Source organism: Passer montanus, unplaced genomic scaffold (assembly GCF_014805655.1).
Source record: "Passer montanus isolate IOZ18808 unplaced genomic scaffold, ASM1480565v1 scaffold36, whole genome shotgun sequence".
Lineage (NCBI taxonomy): Eukaryota > Metazoa > Chordata > Aves > Passeriformes > Passeridae > Passer > Passer montanus.
In genome coordinates, this window is record NW_024368374.1 from 6,305,957 (window position 1) to 6,322,874 (window position 16,918).

General features: G+C 40.7%; 1 protein-coding gene across 8 annotated transcripts in view; it reads left to right on the forward strand.

The window, feature by feature from the left end:
* Positions 1-379: 379 nt before the first annotated feature.
* LRCH1 (leucine rich repeats and calponin homology domain containing 1) overlaps positions 380-16,918 on the forward strand; it is a 115,110-nt gene continuing 98,571 nt past the window's right edge. For 7 of the 8 annotated variants that reach the window (XR_005628290.1, XR_005628291.1, XR_005628293.1 and 4 more), the window contains exon 1: positions 380-740. Coding sequence is in view for 3 of the 8 variants with exons in the window: in XM_039716573.1 (XP_039572507.1) it covers positions 488-740 (253 nt within the window). In the remaining 5 variants the exon portion in view is untranslated. The remainder of the gene's footprint in view (positions 741-16,918) is intronic. The other variant, XM_039716575.1, reaches the window with a different exon arrangement.

Sequence of the window (16,918 nt, forward strand, 5' to 3'; positions counted from 1 at the left end):
GGCTGCAGCCTTCAGCTCCCCAGCGCGGAAAGCCGAGCCCGCACACGCTGCCGCCGCCACACCTGCAGGCTCACACCGCCCGCCACCCACCCAGCCCCCGGCCCTGCTGGGGGACAGCTCCTCCCGCTGCCCGCAGAAGGGGTCCAAGCCGGCGGCGGGCAGGCCTCCCGGGCCGATTTTACAAGGAATGCAGTGGCAAGGAAACAATGGAGAGCCGCCCCCTCTCCGCCTCCCCACCGGCGCTACCATCGCCGGGAGCAGCGCGCCGCCGCTAGGGGGCGCCGCGGCGGGGAGCGGTGCCGGGAGGGGCGGAGCATGCGCAGTGGGCGCGCCTCGCCCCGGCCGCGCGCCTCCGCCCCCTGCTCGCGCCGCCGCCGCCGCGAGCGGTAGGAGGAGGAGGAGGAGGAGGAGGAAGGGAGAGAGAGAAGAAGGGAAGGAGGGAGGCAGGTCCGGTGGCCCTCTCGGGTAGCCCCAGCGGCGAGGGAAAATGGCGACGCTGGGAGGCGAGTCGCAGCCCTTCCCCTCTGCTGCTCTGGCGGCGGCCGCCGGGGTGGGCGGCGGCGGCGGCGGCGGCGGCAGCGGGGCGCTGGGTCTGCAGGCGCCGCTGACCCGCGGTCTGGAACGGGCGCTGGAGGAGGCGGCGCACTCCGGGGGGCTCAACCTGAGCGGCAGGAAGCTGAAGGAGTTCCCGCGCAGCGCCGCCGCCCTGAGCCACGACCTCTCGGACACGGTGCGGGCAGGTGAGCCCGGGCGAGCGGGCGCGCAGGAAGGGGGGGCCGGGCAGCGGGGAGGGCGGGTGTGTGCCACCGCCCGGGACCCCCGCGCCGCCCCCGCAGAGCCCCCCAGCCTCCCTGCGAGGCGAACACCCACTCCCCACCCTTTCGCTCGCCTTCCTCCGGGGCCCGTCCCCGCACGGAAGCCGAGCCCACCCCCATCTCTCCGTGGACCCTGCGCGTTCTTTATTCCCCCCGCCTTGGTGTATGAGGTAGGTGTTTGCTTCCATATGGCTGGATCTGTGCACGCTCCCCTCCATCCCCCCGCTCGGCGTTTGGTGAGGCAGAGCTGCCTCTCCCAGGGCACACTGGGGGAATGTGTGGGGAATTCTTGCTCGCACCTGTCCTCTTCCTTCTCTGGGGAATGTGCGTCTCTGTGCCACCCTTGCCTGCCTGCTGAGGTTTGCGGTGGCAGCCAGCCCACCTTTGATTCAGCCGCGGCAGGAATGCGCACACGGTGCCAGGGTGGATGCCGGCTGCGTCTGTCCCGCTGCTCGTGGGTGAACCCACCTGGCACGGACGGGAGGCCAGTCCGTCTGTAACCACATTGAGATACTCGTGTGCCTCTGGAAGTGTCACCCATTTGCGTGCCGTAGGGGGAGGCATGTCCATAGGAAGACTGTTTGCTGTGTAGACGCCCCAGGGAGCATGCTGCCTCTCACAAATGCCACTTGTGCAGCACTGGGGTTAACATGCCCCCTTAGTGTCCTTACAGGCACTAAGTGCCACAAGTGCCAGCTCTGTGTAATCTTACAGGGCAAATGTAGAGAGAAATCCTTGTCTTCACAGGCACTATGTACTCTACAGTGGGGGACACCATCATTACATAAATCTGCAGAGGGGACAGGCCTGACAGCCCTGGACATGCCCCCTTAGTGTCCTTACAGGCATGTAGCCACAAGTGCCAGCTCTGTGCAATCTTACAGGGCAAATGTAGAGAGAAATCCTTGTCTTCCCAGGCACTGTATGTACTCCACAGTGGGGGACACCATCATTACATAAATCTGCAGAGGGGACAGGCCTGACAGCCCTGCAGGCAGCAGTGGTGAGGGGATGTGTATTCAGTGTGTGGTAACTTGCTCTCACACCTTTTTTCCAACATGAAAAAGGGCACACTTCTTTCACACCTAGGGAGGCAGGCCCACCTCAGAGGGTCATGTGAGTTTTCCTGCTCCTGTTTATCCCAGGTAATGGAACCTAATCCCTTCTTTACATGGTGTCACTGGGCAGAAGGGTGCAAACCCGCATTAGAGGAATATATTAGTGTATTGCTAAGGTCTTCAGCGTACGGCCTCCACCTGCCCTTCTGTCCTCATTTGCCTGCTGGAGATAGTGGTGTTGTGGCAGCGGAGCAGGAGACGTGTAGTCACTTGTTCTTGCCCCACAAAACAGCAGGTGCTATACCTACATGCAGACATGGGATAACATGAATCTAAATTCGCAGCTACTCCTGCACGTGAGGGCATTTATGCCTTCCTGTATACGGAGACACACGTGTTGGTTGTGTCTGTCTTAGTGCCTCAGATGTATGGTAGGTGTCATGTGTTATTGTTGTTTACCTTTTTTACTTGATGGCTGTTGCTGAGTGGATTTCACATTGGTCTGTGTGACCACCTGTATCATTATATCAATAAAAGAAAAGTGAAGGAAGCTTGATGAATGAAACTACCATGAATTGATGGCATGAATTACCGTTCTAACCACTGGCTGACTCAGTAGCAGATGTGAAAGGGACAGGCATGGAAGGGGAACTCTGTGTGGTTAGAAGAACGACTTTCAGCTTGCCATCCCAAGCAAGGCGTTTTTTATCTCCTTTCTTTTTCAAAGTTGAGTTCTAGCAGACATGCTGCAATACAAGATAAATAGTTTGGTAATCCAGAAATTCAGCTTGTTTAATATCGAACCAAACTGTTGGAAAAACTATATTGTATACTGGGAAGAAAATGGTTTGATTGGTAGTGATTGCATGTGAGTACTTGTGTATTGTTTAAGTATGTGCTGTACAGGCATGAGCTGTGTGTAGTATGTAGAGGTAGCACCTGCTTCTTACATGCTTGCTTGTTCTACTGACTTTTCTAAGAAAAAAAATACTCACTATCTTTAAGCATTATTGTGCTTTTGTCAGAGTTTACATGGAAACATTCAATGTGAAATTGAATGTAGAATTGCGTTTTCATTCTCTTTTTGTTTGATATAAACAGCAGTGTAGATCAACCCGTGTCTTAATCTTGTGACAACAGCAGCCCTTTTATCATTGTCTCTTTTTAGAAGAACACTGTGTTAATCTATGGTTGCTTTAAGGTTTTGTTTGTAACAGCTTGTTGTAACTGTTTAATGGGAACTGCCTTGAAAGTTGTATGTTGATATATTTCCAAAAAATCCATGTTTTTTTCCGTTTGTTACATTACATAACAAATATATAAACAGAAGAGATGTTTGGCTTAAGTCCAGATTTCTGAAACTCTTGGGGCAAACTCTTGATGGGAATTTTCTCTTCTGCTTCCTCTCCATAAATGTGCATAGTATAAAACTTTTTTGTACTACTTGGAATAGATCCTTGAAATGAGTGATTTGTAGTTTTGGATCTGATGTGCTGACATGTCTCTGAAGTCCTGTAACATTGGTTTTTGGGGTAGGGGTAGCCTTTTACTGTTATTTTTGAGGGGAGGAGAGGATTGCCAGTCTCACTGTAAAATGAAGATACTCCTTGATGTAGAGGAGATGAGTGTGGGGGGGTTAAGTTTACAGCTCTGAGAAGCAGGGAATTTCCAGAAAACTGAAACTATGTCTGCACTTGACAGTGTTTTAGTACTGCAGACTGAAAATATTTTTGATTCAGAAAATGATCATCTCAGCTTCTTATAAATTAAATATTACCAAACTTGTTTTCTAGAAAGGTTCTGAGTGCTTTTCATAGGTCTGAGGAAGAAAAAAGTGATCAACTTTAAATTCTCTGTTCATGCATTTATTTTTTTCTCAAAGTTAGAAGTCAGATTTTATATAGCAATTGATGCACTTATGAAAGGGACGTGGCTTGTTTCCCTTTAGCAGCTGGGATGGGATAGTTTGAGTTTTCTAGTTCTCACTGCAGCTACATTCTGTGATAACTACAGAGGCTGAACTGTACTTGTTGCTTTCTATTCCTATGGCTCCTGGTTATGCTTTTTCTTCTGTGACTTTTCTTTGCATTAAATCCATCGTGGTTATAGGAATGTGATAGAACATTTCTTCCTCAGACTTTGAGCGTTCTGCTCAAGTGCTGAGAGACCCGGTCAGGTCTCTGCACACAGAATGGAGTTTTCATGGTGTTCAGTACTGTTAGAAGAAAATAAAGCCTTTATGTAAAGTGTCTTAAGTTTAGTCAGATGTTTTAAACCACATCAGTGTGAATGCAAAAATAATTTCAAAAATAATAAATGCTATTCTTATCGCTTTTATTACAGGCTGGGTTATGTGGAAGGCAGTGGCACAGTAATCACATAGTTCTTAAGTAATAGCATGCAATTATATTCCTCCAAACCACTGGGAATGCTGGAAGCATGTTAGTAGATAAAAGAGCAAGCAAAGGTCCCAAAGATGTAACCATGGCTGTCTACTGTAATACTTCAGCCTCTGTCTGTGGCTTTGATTGTATTTCTGAAGACAGATCCTCTGAACCTGTTCTGGTGAATACCTGCTTCATCCATTTCTGTTGGGTGAGTTAGGCACATGAGGAGGCATTACTTGCTGCTGCTGGTAGTGACCTGGCAGAGAAGAAAATAAATTCTTTAAATTACGTGCTAGATTATTAGAAAATAATTACAAATGGAAGTATTTTGTTGCTAGTTTGGACAATATGAAATTTTGGAAGGAATGAGTACTTTTTTGGTGCAATAAAATGCTCTCTTGATAAAAGAGCTCCTACCTGCTGTTTTTTAAAGTTTTTCTGAGTGGACTATACTTGTCTCACAATGCTGTGTTGAAGACACCTTTGCCTGGCAGCATCTTTGAAATAGTTGTTTTGACTGTGTAACAACGGACTTGCTTTCAAGATGGTTGAAAAATCATAATATCACTGTGAGTGTTGATGCTGGTTTGGGTGAAATATGTTCTTTTCGTTCCTCTTTGCTGATAACATCAACAGTAGTATTTCTTTCCCCCCCCACCTTTTTTAAAAATTAGGTATGGTGTGCATGGGGCTCAGAGCAACCTTATCTAGTCAAAGATGTTGCTGCTTCGTGCAGGGGAGTTGAACCAGATGACATTTAAAGGTTCAGTCCAACCTAGACCATTCTGTGATTCTGTGTGCATTAGATAGCCATAATTTATTCTTACTTATTTTCTCCACCTGCTTTATTAATGTAATTCTTCCTTCACATGTGAGAATTCTCCTAATTTCAGCAGTGGATGTGCAGTTGGTTCCACCTGTTCCAAGTGCAGGTTGTACTGGGCAGGATGTCATACATCCAGACTGGCTTGTTTGTGCTGTTGCACACTTCCAAATATCAAATATGACCACTATATGGACTCTTGTTTAGAATTTGATTGTTATTTGCCACTAGAGAAAAATATATTTGATATGCCCCGCTCCTTTTAAGAATTCTCTCTGATAATTACTTTGAAAAAAATCATAATTTTGAATTAATATTTTGATTAAATGGTAGTGTTTTTTGGATAAGGCTGAGAGCCTCTCATTTTGGTCATTTAACTTGAACTCATATCAATAAATAATGTCTTTATAAGGCTAAAAAAGTAATAGAACTCAGTTTCCTTTTAATTTCAAAAGTCAGTCCCTTCCTACAGCCTTTCTGTGTTTATATGAAGATTTCTAACTTTACTTGCTGGGTTTTTTTACACAAATAGTATCTTAAGTATATTAGGACAGGGAGAGAGAATGTTTGCTTACTGTCACCAATGACTTGAATGTTACCCTGCAGCCAAAACTTAGGAGATGTAATTCTTATGGCTAAAACATGAAGATAAATCAATTTTGTATTCATTATTATGTATTTAACAGTTTCTGAAACCACCTCATCGTGTGGTCTGTCTGGACATCTCTGTGCCAACATATTCTAACTTCTGGTTTTTTACTCATAAGCAATGCTTTGGGAAAGAGTTTGATCAAACTAAAGGAATTCTTTTAGAAACATTGATGTGCATAGCAACTTACAACTGCAGAATACCATTTAAACCCTCTTGGCCCGTTTATTCTTTCTGAAGCCTGGCTGTATCCTTGCTTGTGGATCTTATAAACATCCAGGCTATTGAGTTCTATTGAAAACAGTCTATTAGTTCTCTTGCTGTAGAGTCTAGTCAGTGGAGCTTTTGAAAGTTACCTCTTTTGTCTGGAGATTTATGCTCCCATAGCTGAAATGTCGCCAGTGACTTTGCAGGTGCTGTTGCACACTCCTCAGCATAAAATAAAGTGAATTGGCTCAGACTGTCTTTGTTGCATGGAACAAATTATGAGAACACAATTGTCTGGTTACTGTTTCAGAATGTGGCTTGAGCAGATTAATGGCTTTCTACCGCTGACTGTGTGTGTGTGTTTCCCTTGTGTCTGTTTGTTTGTTTTTTCTTTTTCACTTGCTTGCTAGTCAAAACTAGTGCATGGGCTAAGAGGCAGGAGAGATGCCAGCCTAAAAACCATGGGAGGGGATGGGAGAAAGGGTGAAACCCCTCAATTTCAGCAGGAATAGGCTCTGCTGCGGATTGAATCTTTATCCCCAAAGAGAACATCCCCGTTAGGATGGCAGTTTTTTAAACAGCTCTGCCTAGAATTCCTATGTTTGGACGTGCTGTGCATGTAAATGAATAAAAGCTGAAGGCTTTTGTAGAAATATTGTTGCTTTGTGCATCCTTGTCCAATCTGCTTGGAAAAAACTGACTCAGAGCTCCAGAAGTGCTGCTATGAAAGTCAAGGTGCTACAGGTTCCCTTCCAAATGCTTTTGGACAAGCAGTTTTGCAGATCCATTCACCTGTGATCACTGGTGGGAGGTGAAAGGCAAATATCCCTCCATTGTTTGTGAGCTGCCTTTTAGTCCTTCCCTGGTCTGTTTCCGTTGTGTCTTCAGCAAAAAAGGCATCTTGGTTTAGACATCTCTCTCTTAAACAGGAGAGACTGTAGGAATCTTAACACAGTTATTATACAGAGAGTTTTGAAAACACCGAGTACTTCTTTGAGGGGACAAGGCTGGGGCAGAGTCAGCTATGACAAAGTAGGATGAATACTTGCACAATGGACCTGTGGCTTGGAACAGGAAGGGGGCAAATGCCAGTGCAGTATAGGTTTGAATAAGGAAATAGGTAAAAAGATGATACTGTTGAAAGCAGAAGTGTCATAGAGAGTGAAAACTTAGGAACTATTGAAAAAAATATATGAAGTCAAAGAAGGGAAATGTGCAATGGCATGGGATAATTCTCTGAAATCTGTGAAACTGAAGAAAAATGCCAGTTATGTTCATAATGATTAGAATTGTGTGCATAGAGAATCAGAGAAACATGGAGAAAATTGTTTGGCTCCAAGATACTTGACATTTACAGACTTTAGGCTACAAGTAATAGTTTCAAATTCATGCTTTAAAATACTAATTGTTGAATTTAAGTTTGGAAAGCTTAGCATCCACTTGTCTGCATAAGGAAAACCCAGTAATTTTGCTGCTTGCAGAGTTACAGGATCAGCCAAGATGGAGAGACTGGTGTTTTGTGTATCAGAGTGACCATTCTAGGAAGGATGAGTAACTTCTGTGGGTCACAGGCTGACTGCTCATCATTCTGCCTGCTGTGTTCTTGCTGACTGTTAGTAAGCATTTACTGGGTTTGTGAACATTTCCAAGCTGGTTAGATTGCTAATTCACTGTTAAAATGAATATGATTTAAATAATTGAAATGGCACTTCCCAACCCAGAGATATCTTAAATTTGTTCTGCAGAAACCAGAATTATGGAAAGTGCACCCATTTATTGTCCTCTGATGTGTAAAACTGAAAAAGCCAGAAACATTATCCCTGTGTTCAGCGAGCAGATCACTGTCAAAACTGGAAATAGTGTTACATCTGACTTCTGACAGTTCTCTGCTGACCATGTTGTGCAAGGAATTATACACCAGTCAGAGGAGTTCTTGGAATGCTACCGAGGGGTTAAGCTTCTGGAGGAATAATTCCTTTCTGCTAAATGTTGTGCATAGATGTGTCTTTGTGGGAGGAGTTTATTTATGAAATTCTAACACTTTCTCCCCAGTGTCTTTTTCTAAGAGTGTCTTGCTGGCCAGCTTTTTATTCTTTTTTTCCTTGTATGGTGCAGAACACCCTAATGCCTGTAAACCTCCTAACTATTTAAAAATAGAAATAACAATAACAGTCTTTTGTCCTCCTATCCCAGGCTGTAGGAGAAATATTCTTAAAGGAAAAAACAAAAAGTCAAAAGTTGTGAGATGATTGTGGCAGAGCCAAGTGGGGATTAGTTTTGTGCTTAATTTGGAGCCTGAGGAGGTTTGCACTTGCTTTTGAAGCTGCATGAAGTGTTTCATGTTCAGCTGAGCTTGTGTGGATTTAGTTAAAAGCTAACTGTAAGTTCATGGTGATTATGTGAGGTAGTTCTTCTAGGAATGGTTAGAGAAATTACTGGAAGCAGCTGGAAGTTTTAGATATCAGAATAGAGTTCTTGGTCTTTATGAGAAGCAGAACCAGGGCAACATAGCTGAGCACCAATGTTAGCAATGACCTGTGCTGCTGAGTGGAGAAGGTTTTTACGTCGATTTTCTGTAGATGGGGGATTTTATTCCTTGGTGCAAAGTGCAGTAGTTGTAATATTGTCATTTCCTTTCAGGACCATGGTGCTTTAAAATACTAGATTAGTAACAGATTTGATTTCTAGGTTTTGGATTTAACTATATAAACTAGGTGTTTTCTACTATTGTAGTCTGATAAATACTTATTTCTGGTAGGAAGTGACATTGCTGGAGCAGCTGGCATTAATATGTGTGTGAAGGACTTAAGGCAAATCATTTTTTGAATTAAGTAAAATTCAGCAAAGTACATCTTGGAAGTATATTTAAACATAGCCTGTGACTTGATTTCTTTATACTGTAAATAATACTAAAATACTATTATAATACTAGTTTATATTCTAAAGCAGTATGTTTCAAAAGTAGCAAAGTGACTGCAAATGACACTTTCACTTCAATTTATCATATGTGAACAGACATGACGTTTTCTAGCATCTAAAGTCTGCATCTTTGGTTGTGCTATTTGAAGTGACACCTCTTCTTTGTAGCATTACATTAGACAGCCAAAAAGTAAAAATTAAAAATAAGTAAGATGGGGGGGAAAAACCCCACCACATCTAAATGTGAAGAGAAAAGCATGAGTAAGAAGCTGAATCTGTTGTTGGTGAACAGAAAGAAACAGGTTCATAAAATGTGTATGCAAAGATAAATCACTGAAACTGATGGAGAAGTTTTGTAAAATGGGCAAAAAATGGGGTAGGAAAAGAAAATTGAATCAGATGGTAAGCCAAGGAAAGACATGGAGCAGAACACACCCTTGGGTTACCTTTACAGGGTAAGGGAAAATACCAAAAATGCAAGTGCAATAGTTTATGTATAGTAAGAACTTTATGTCCAATTTTAAGGACAGTGAAGTTGTTATCATGGTCACCAAAACTTTTATTATTAAAATGACTTTTTGTACTGTTTGAACCTTTGACTATTTAACAACTTAATGACAAGAGAAATAGGGATTATTGAACTATAGAGAGGTAGTACCCGTCTATTGCTGCTGTTACATTACTGTATTTTGAGAATAGTGAGGCTTAGCTGAATTCATTCAATTCAGTCTTTTTAAGGCAGGGCAAGTGTAATAACAGCAAAGCTGTGTGTCTATTCAGTGGGAAAGGAGGAAGAACATCGTGTCATTCATATATTATATAATTAAAAAAATGCAGACTGTTATGAAGATTTCTGGAATGGGTGTCTGGTCAAAGCTGAAAGGAGCTTTCCCAGCAGTTGGGGCAGGACAAGGATGCCCTGGTTACTAAATACAGCTGTCATTGATCAAGGGGAATAACTTAACCCAGGCTTTCCCATGCTCATTTTATGTTGTGTTGCTAGGGCTTCTTGTTTGCTTGTTTTGTTTGGTTTTTTGAGTTCATTCCAGTTGAAGAAAACTGTCCTTTTGCCTTCCACTTTGTACAGTGTAGTTTCCCTGCTCGGTAAGTTTTGTCTGTGATCCCCTTTCCAGGGTTTGAATTCCAGTCTGGCTGAGTGCCTACTCCTTGCTTGTGTTCCAGTTAGCAGCCGTTCAGATTGCCTTGTGTTACTGACTTGATTTTTTTCCTCACTCACACATGTCCTGTCACTTGAAAGGATTGCTAGACATGGTCTTTTATTTCCCCCTGCTTACTAGTGTGTTTGAAGGAAGATGTAGGAGCAAGACATCCTTGTGCCATCCATCTGAAATGTTTTGTCTTATTTTGAGACCCATCAGTACCAGTTCCTTCTAGTTTCTATACAATGTCAATATGATGAGGTAGCTTCTTAGTCATAATGTGCAGAAATTAAGACTGATTCACTGAATTGTTACTGAATGTTACAATGGATGTTTCCATTCACTGTCTGAACTTTGAAATGCAATGGAAAACTATTATGTTAATTTGGCAATGTGTAGTTTTTATATGTTATTTTTCTGAGCTTTTATTTGAAGGAGGACAAAAAAGACTGCAGAGCCTATAATTGTTTTTCATTTTAAAAAAATTGCCAAATTTCTCCCCATCTTCAAACTTACTTTTTTTTTTCTTTTTCCTTTTTCCATGTGCTGTCTCAAATTCACCATAAAAAGTGAAGGTAATCTGGCACTCTCCACAAAAAAAATCTTCCATGCAAATGAAGTCGATCTTATGATTTGAAGGAAAATTTGAGCTAATTTAAAATAACCAGTAACTTCAATTTGCTGACATTTTTGTAAGTGAATTTACAGATAAGACAGACACTATCATGGTGTAGACCATGAGACTCTTCTGTATCATGGTATTGCTGCTATTACTGCTCTGCTGAAGTGTGCTGTGTGTGACTTTGGCATTCAGCCAACCAGTCAGGAACTTCTAAGGTTAGAGAAAGTAGTCTTTTGAATTTCTTGTAATTTGAAAGCCTTTTATGTAATTATATTGATTGTTAATGTAATGACTTTAAGAGCTTAAGTTTTTAAGTCATTAATATAATGACTTCAGGATTTCTGCTTTTAGTTGTTCCTAGCATAGATCTTGCTCTGTGTTTCCATAAAAAAATTACCATGCAAACTTTGCTCAGTGAGTTATTTCATTGTACTGTAATAATGCAGGTTATCCCTGGTTGTATAGATTGGAAAAGCTCAGAAGCAGGAATTTTGAATGGCTTAATCCACATCTCAGAACAGATCAGAGACAAAACTGTGAATAGAATCCAACTTTGGTTCTCTGATATTTTTTTGATAATTTTTTTTTGGTATGTTTTTTTTAACTGTCAGTGTATGATATCTTGAGGTATTTGAATTAGTTTTGTTCTGGAATATGTTGGGACTGCAGTAAAGACTTAAAGCTTCCATTAAGGTCTTAAGTCCAGGGAGTGGTTTTGAATGTATTAACACAATGCAGAAACTCACTTTGTAGTAGCTTCTGGCACAGACATACAACTCGCAAATAGTCTCAAAGAATATCACTATAGATTTGCAATCAGTTAAGAATCGGGTAATATGAAAGACTAGTAACTGTACACAGTAAAAAAAAAATCAGTATTTTGGCAAGAAGTGCTATACTCCTTCTGCCAGTTTTCATATCTTTGTACATTTGGCTTCCTAGAGAACTGAAAAGGTTATTTTTGGCCTAGTGCCCTGGGCTAAAAATGGCTTCTGGAATTTCATAGCTCCGTTTGGTGTTGAGCAGTTCTGTGTGGTAGTAACAGAACTGCAGTAATTGGTAGTCTCACTGAAGCATTTTAGTTATGCACTTAAATGTTAAGCTGTGGGAGATGTGGCTCTGGGATCCCTCCAGCATCCCATTTATCAGAAAAATTTAAGCCATGTTTATCTATGAAGCATTGGTAGCCTGAAGGAAAAGAAGCTTTTCTACGAGTACTTGTTAAAGGGAAGTAAGAGACAGTGTAAGGTTTAGCCTCTACAGAGAAAGGCTCTAAAATGAAGAAATAAATCAGGGTATTGCTGTGGGAACAGTGAAAGCATTGCAGTTGAGACTGTACATGTAGGCAATAGAAGGAGTCTGTGAAGTTTCCTTGTGTTTCTATCCAGTGTTGCAGGGTTTACCTTTAAAAGGGGAAAAAAATCTACCCCGACCCTAACATTGCCCTCCCCCAAGAAACAAATGTACCAGTTAGTAGATGTGAATGTGTGCTTATTATAAATACATATTTCTGAATGATTTCTAAATACTCTGGATGGACTTTGAAATAGGAGAATAGTGAACAGGTTGGCTAAATCTGAAAAAGTCTTATACTGGTAAAAGGTCTGAAAAAGTGCAAAAAAGGCTGGATGTTGCTTCCTTCTATGTGCCTCACAAATCTGTTAGTTTTTTTCCCCAATATTTTGAACTGGACTAAATAGAAGTAATGCATGGTGCTGCAAGAAAGTAAAGTTTTCAGGAATAGAATTCATTAAAAAAACTATTTTTTTTCCCTTCTTGTGTGTGAAGTCAACATGGACAAATTCTGCATGAGAATCAGAGTTTTTCTAGACATAGCTCATAAACATCCAAAGAACCCTCATTATAAAAGCATCCAATAAATCAATATTGGGTTTTTGTGTTCCAACTTTACAGTATAAGACTTTGCTAGCACAGTAATCTGGAAATATGGCCAAAGTAAAGTGAGTTCTGATCAAATTTGTGATCACACAAATTTGAGATGATTGATCTAGTGAATAGCTTTTCAAAGACAGATATCAGATTTTGTTATTGGTGCTAAGGTTCTAAAATGAAGAAATAAATAATGGCATTGGTTTGGGGGTAGTAAAGCATGAGCATCTCAGAAAGCTATCAATCTCCAAAATTAAAATGTCTTCTTTTTCCCGTGGAGGAGTGTAAATAAATAATTGGGAAACAATCTTGCACAAATGAAAGTGGTAGAGGGTAGTAAGCTGCCAGGGTTTTTTGCTTTATGAACAGAAGCTTCTTGCTTTTAGAGGAATTTCTCTAATACCCAAAAAGTATTTAGTCACTCCTGTTGTTCTGGACTGTCTCACCTTATTTTGTTCTGCGTTTACATTCTGAGGGTAGTGGACTATCCTTGCTGAAACATGTTGAAGCAATTGATTTGTCTTAATAAAAGAGACTTTTATGTTGATACAGTGTGTCCCTCTGCCTAATGCTGGCCATCAATTTTCCTGCCTGAGTCTGTGTATCTAGATCAGAAATTTATGGCTCATGTGTACTGTCTCAATTTTAAAGTATGCCAGTGATAATAGTATGATTGATTATATATTTCCTTTGGAAACAAAGAACAGATTACACAGCAATTTTGTATTTTAGCTTCAACTTCTGGTCGCTTATTCTTTTTTTCTTAACTAGATCAGCTAATCCACTGTAGCAGGCATTTACTCTTCTGCAGTTGTTTACGCATTATTTTTTACTTTTATGTTTAATAAACTTCTGTATTTGATTAATGAGGGATAATTCTAATTAAAATAATTTAGGATGCCATTGCAATTGTCCATCTAGCTTCCTGCTGAAAGCTACTGCTCATGTAAATGGGGTGACGATCTAAATGATTGTGATGGTGGATTTAAACTCCTAGGACAGGCTTGGAATTGTGGCATTAAGGAGCTGGCATGTGATTTTTGCCTGCTGTGCCTGTTCTTGGGGAGGCCCAAGCACCACCCTCAGAGCAGTGGGGGACAGAGTTGAGGCTGCTTCTGTCTTATGACTTCAAATCCCAAATCTTGCCGTTTCATGAAAATGTCCAGGTTTTTGGGTGCTTTAACAGTTTTATTGTCTTTTGCTTCCTTATTAACAGCTGAACATAGCAATTTGGGAGTTGCTTTGTAAATACCTTCCTTCGGGTAAGGTGTGTTCAGCTTATTCGCAGCAGTCACTGTTAGCGCACCCAACTTTCATTTCGGTAATTTGCACCTTTACACTTGGTGGGAACACATGATTGTCTTTGCTCCAGGCTTATGCTGCCACTTGCCAAGACTGTGATTCTATGATTGTATTCCTCCTTGTTGTATTCTTAAATTTTCATATGACAGAGTTAAATATGACCTCAATTGTGTCTGACTTACCATGTGCTCCAGGTCCCTGTGTATCTATAACTTGGCCTTGCTGTTACTTATAGCACCATTACCGTCAATCACTTGCAGATTTTATCAGCAAGGGCTTTGTGTTCTAGGGAGGAAGGTCTTGAAAATCCTCACTGATGCTGGGTTGAGAAGAAATAAATAAAACTAATTTCTTGTGTGAGACGTTTAATGATTTCCTTGAGGGTATTGTTAATTTTCTCTGAGTAGATGTTGGATTAACATTCTACAACCACATCAAAATGACTGATATTCTGGTGTGAGCAACAAAAAATCTCTTACAGTAGATAGTATATTTGTATGAGGCTATGGAATATTATTTGTTTCAATAGTGTGCAAATCCTAGCTTATGACCATGTCTTTTTGAAGATATCAAAGTGGACTTTTCTTCTTGTGATAATTTTTCACTTGTGTCTCCTTTCATATTTTGTGCTATGGATTAGGAAGATAAAAATGAAGGTTATGCATAATATTGAAGAAGGTTTTAAATAAAATACAGGTAAAATTGCTTTATAATTAAGAATTCCTCCCTGAGTATCTGTCCTCGAATGGATTGCTTGACAATTCCATATATAGAAACAGGATGTTTTGGTTTTATGAATGTGGATTTCTTGGGAACTCATTTTGAGAAAGTGTTTGTCTGCCTCCACCCTTGGTGGAATGCAGATGACATCAGAATTTTTTATGTACTGGTGCTATGGATACAGAAGGACCAGCTTTAGAAGTGTCAGTGACAGAAAAGGAATTGCATTCTAAGCAGTCTTACTATTTAAGGTGAATTGGTGGTACAGATGTCCAGGTGATCAAATCTAAGGCAATAAACATAGAGTAGTAAGTGATTTGGATTTTTATCTGTTCCGTTTTACCTAGTCCATAAATAATTGCAAAGTAGATTCCAGGTAATTTTGTGAACTAAAACATAACCCTTTGACTGCCTTTCTTGTATGGCAGAGCTGTGCTATTCACTTGTTTTGGATCTCTTATATGTGTTTTTCTGTTGTGATAATTTTGGTTCCACTGGCATTTGAGTTGTCCTTTTAAAACCTTTAGGTTAATATCCAATTACAACTTCACAAAAACAGCTTCTGTAACAGACTATTTGTTTGTAAGTAAATGGTAAATATCAGTTAAAATATGCAGTTAATTTCATAACAACTTCATTCTAACTTTGTATCTAAACTTTATAGGATCTCAGGATAACTATGAAAGGACCCAAGATGCTGATGAAGGGACCCCTGTAGGTCATCTAGTCCAACCACCAGTGCAAAGCTGGGCCAAGTCTAAACTTGTTCAATCTGTTCTTGTCAGCTGAAGCATATTTCATTTAGCTGAGGCATTCCCAAGTATCTTGAAGTCCCAGGTATTCCTTCTGTTATGAATTCCCAGCATTTTTGTGGTGAAAGAATACCCAAGGTGATTAGATTTGTGTTACAGCCTTGCTTTGCAGCTATGCAAAACACACTATTCAGACACCTTTTGTTTGCTGACGCATTTACCACAGACCTCCTTGTAGACTTTTGCTCCAGTTGTGCATTGACATAAATTCTGACACATTTTGCATCTATATTACCAAATGTAGATTAGTTTTGTAAGTCTGTTAAGGAAATACTGAAGAGAGGACCTAGGTTAATACATTTTGGAAGTGCTTCTTACAACCCTTCAGAAGACAATGTGATGTGGTCTTAATTTTAAATCCTGTTCTGTGTACCTTGGGGTTTCTCCATTGGAAAGATTGATGAGGAGCTTGTAGCACTCAAGACTGGAGTTCTCAGTAAAAAATTACGCAGAGACACAGACTTGCTTATTTTGAGATTCGTGTGTGGTGGTTTTTTTCCTTTAAGTTCTGATGGCAGCTGTGGAATGCCTGTGTTTAGAATTGCTAAACTGTTTAAAGTTGTATGGCAGTAAATTTTACTTATTTGTACTGGGTTAAGCCCAGTAGGCAGCTAAGACCCACACAGCTGCTCACTCACTCCACCACAATGGAATGGAGAAATGAGTCAGAAGGGTTAAAAGTGTGGGTCGGGCTAGTGAATTTAATAGACAAAGGAAAAGCTGTACATGCAAGCAAAGCAAAATAAGTTGTGGGTGGATTTGTTTGTTTTGAAAACTTGGTATGCAAATGCAGGTAGCATGAAACGTGGGCATGAGTGAAGTTATTGGCAAAATCCCTTCTGACTGATGTATGTGGGACTTTCCCTGTTCTAATGTTCTAAAACAAATGATACTTCAGACTAGGTTATAGCAGTGTGAGGAAGTTTACCAGTCTTCTGCATAACCCTCAGCACAGGCTTGTTTCTGGGCAAAGTCTTTTGTCACACTGCTGTACTTAGCCTGCTCTCAGCATCTGAGTTTAGTTAGTTCAGCAGGAGTTGGAGTATCTCTGTGTCACCATGACTGTGACAGTTGGTAAATAATGTGACTACAATGCAGTTAGAGCTGTTGGAATATGGTTATTCTTGCTCATTAGACAGTGTGTATGGTCTTGCATGTTATGCCTTGGTTTTCCTTCTTTCTAACTGTCTTGGGAAATCCACAACAGCAGGAATATAAACAATAAAATATTAGGAGAGTTTGTTCTTATATTCCAGCATCTGAATGTTAGAAAATTATTCCTGATATTTCTGTTAAGTGACAATATATTTTCATTGTATGCAGTTTGTCTACTATATAACTTCATAAATATGGTTTTAAGATGTGAAAGGTCTCCTCCCACACAGATGGAGGAAGAGAATATATGATACATGACAAATACCTGTTTTTCTTAGGTTTCTTCTCTTTGGTTTCTTCTCTTTAGTTTCTTCAACAATTACCAGAAACTGTAGCTATTAAAAGGATCCAGTTTTCTGCATTTAATCAGATAAAAATCTGCAGGAGAACTCATCTGTG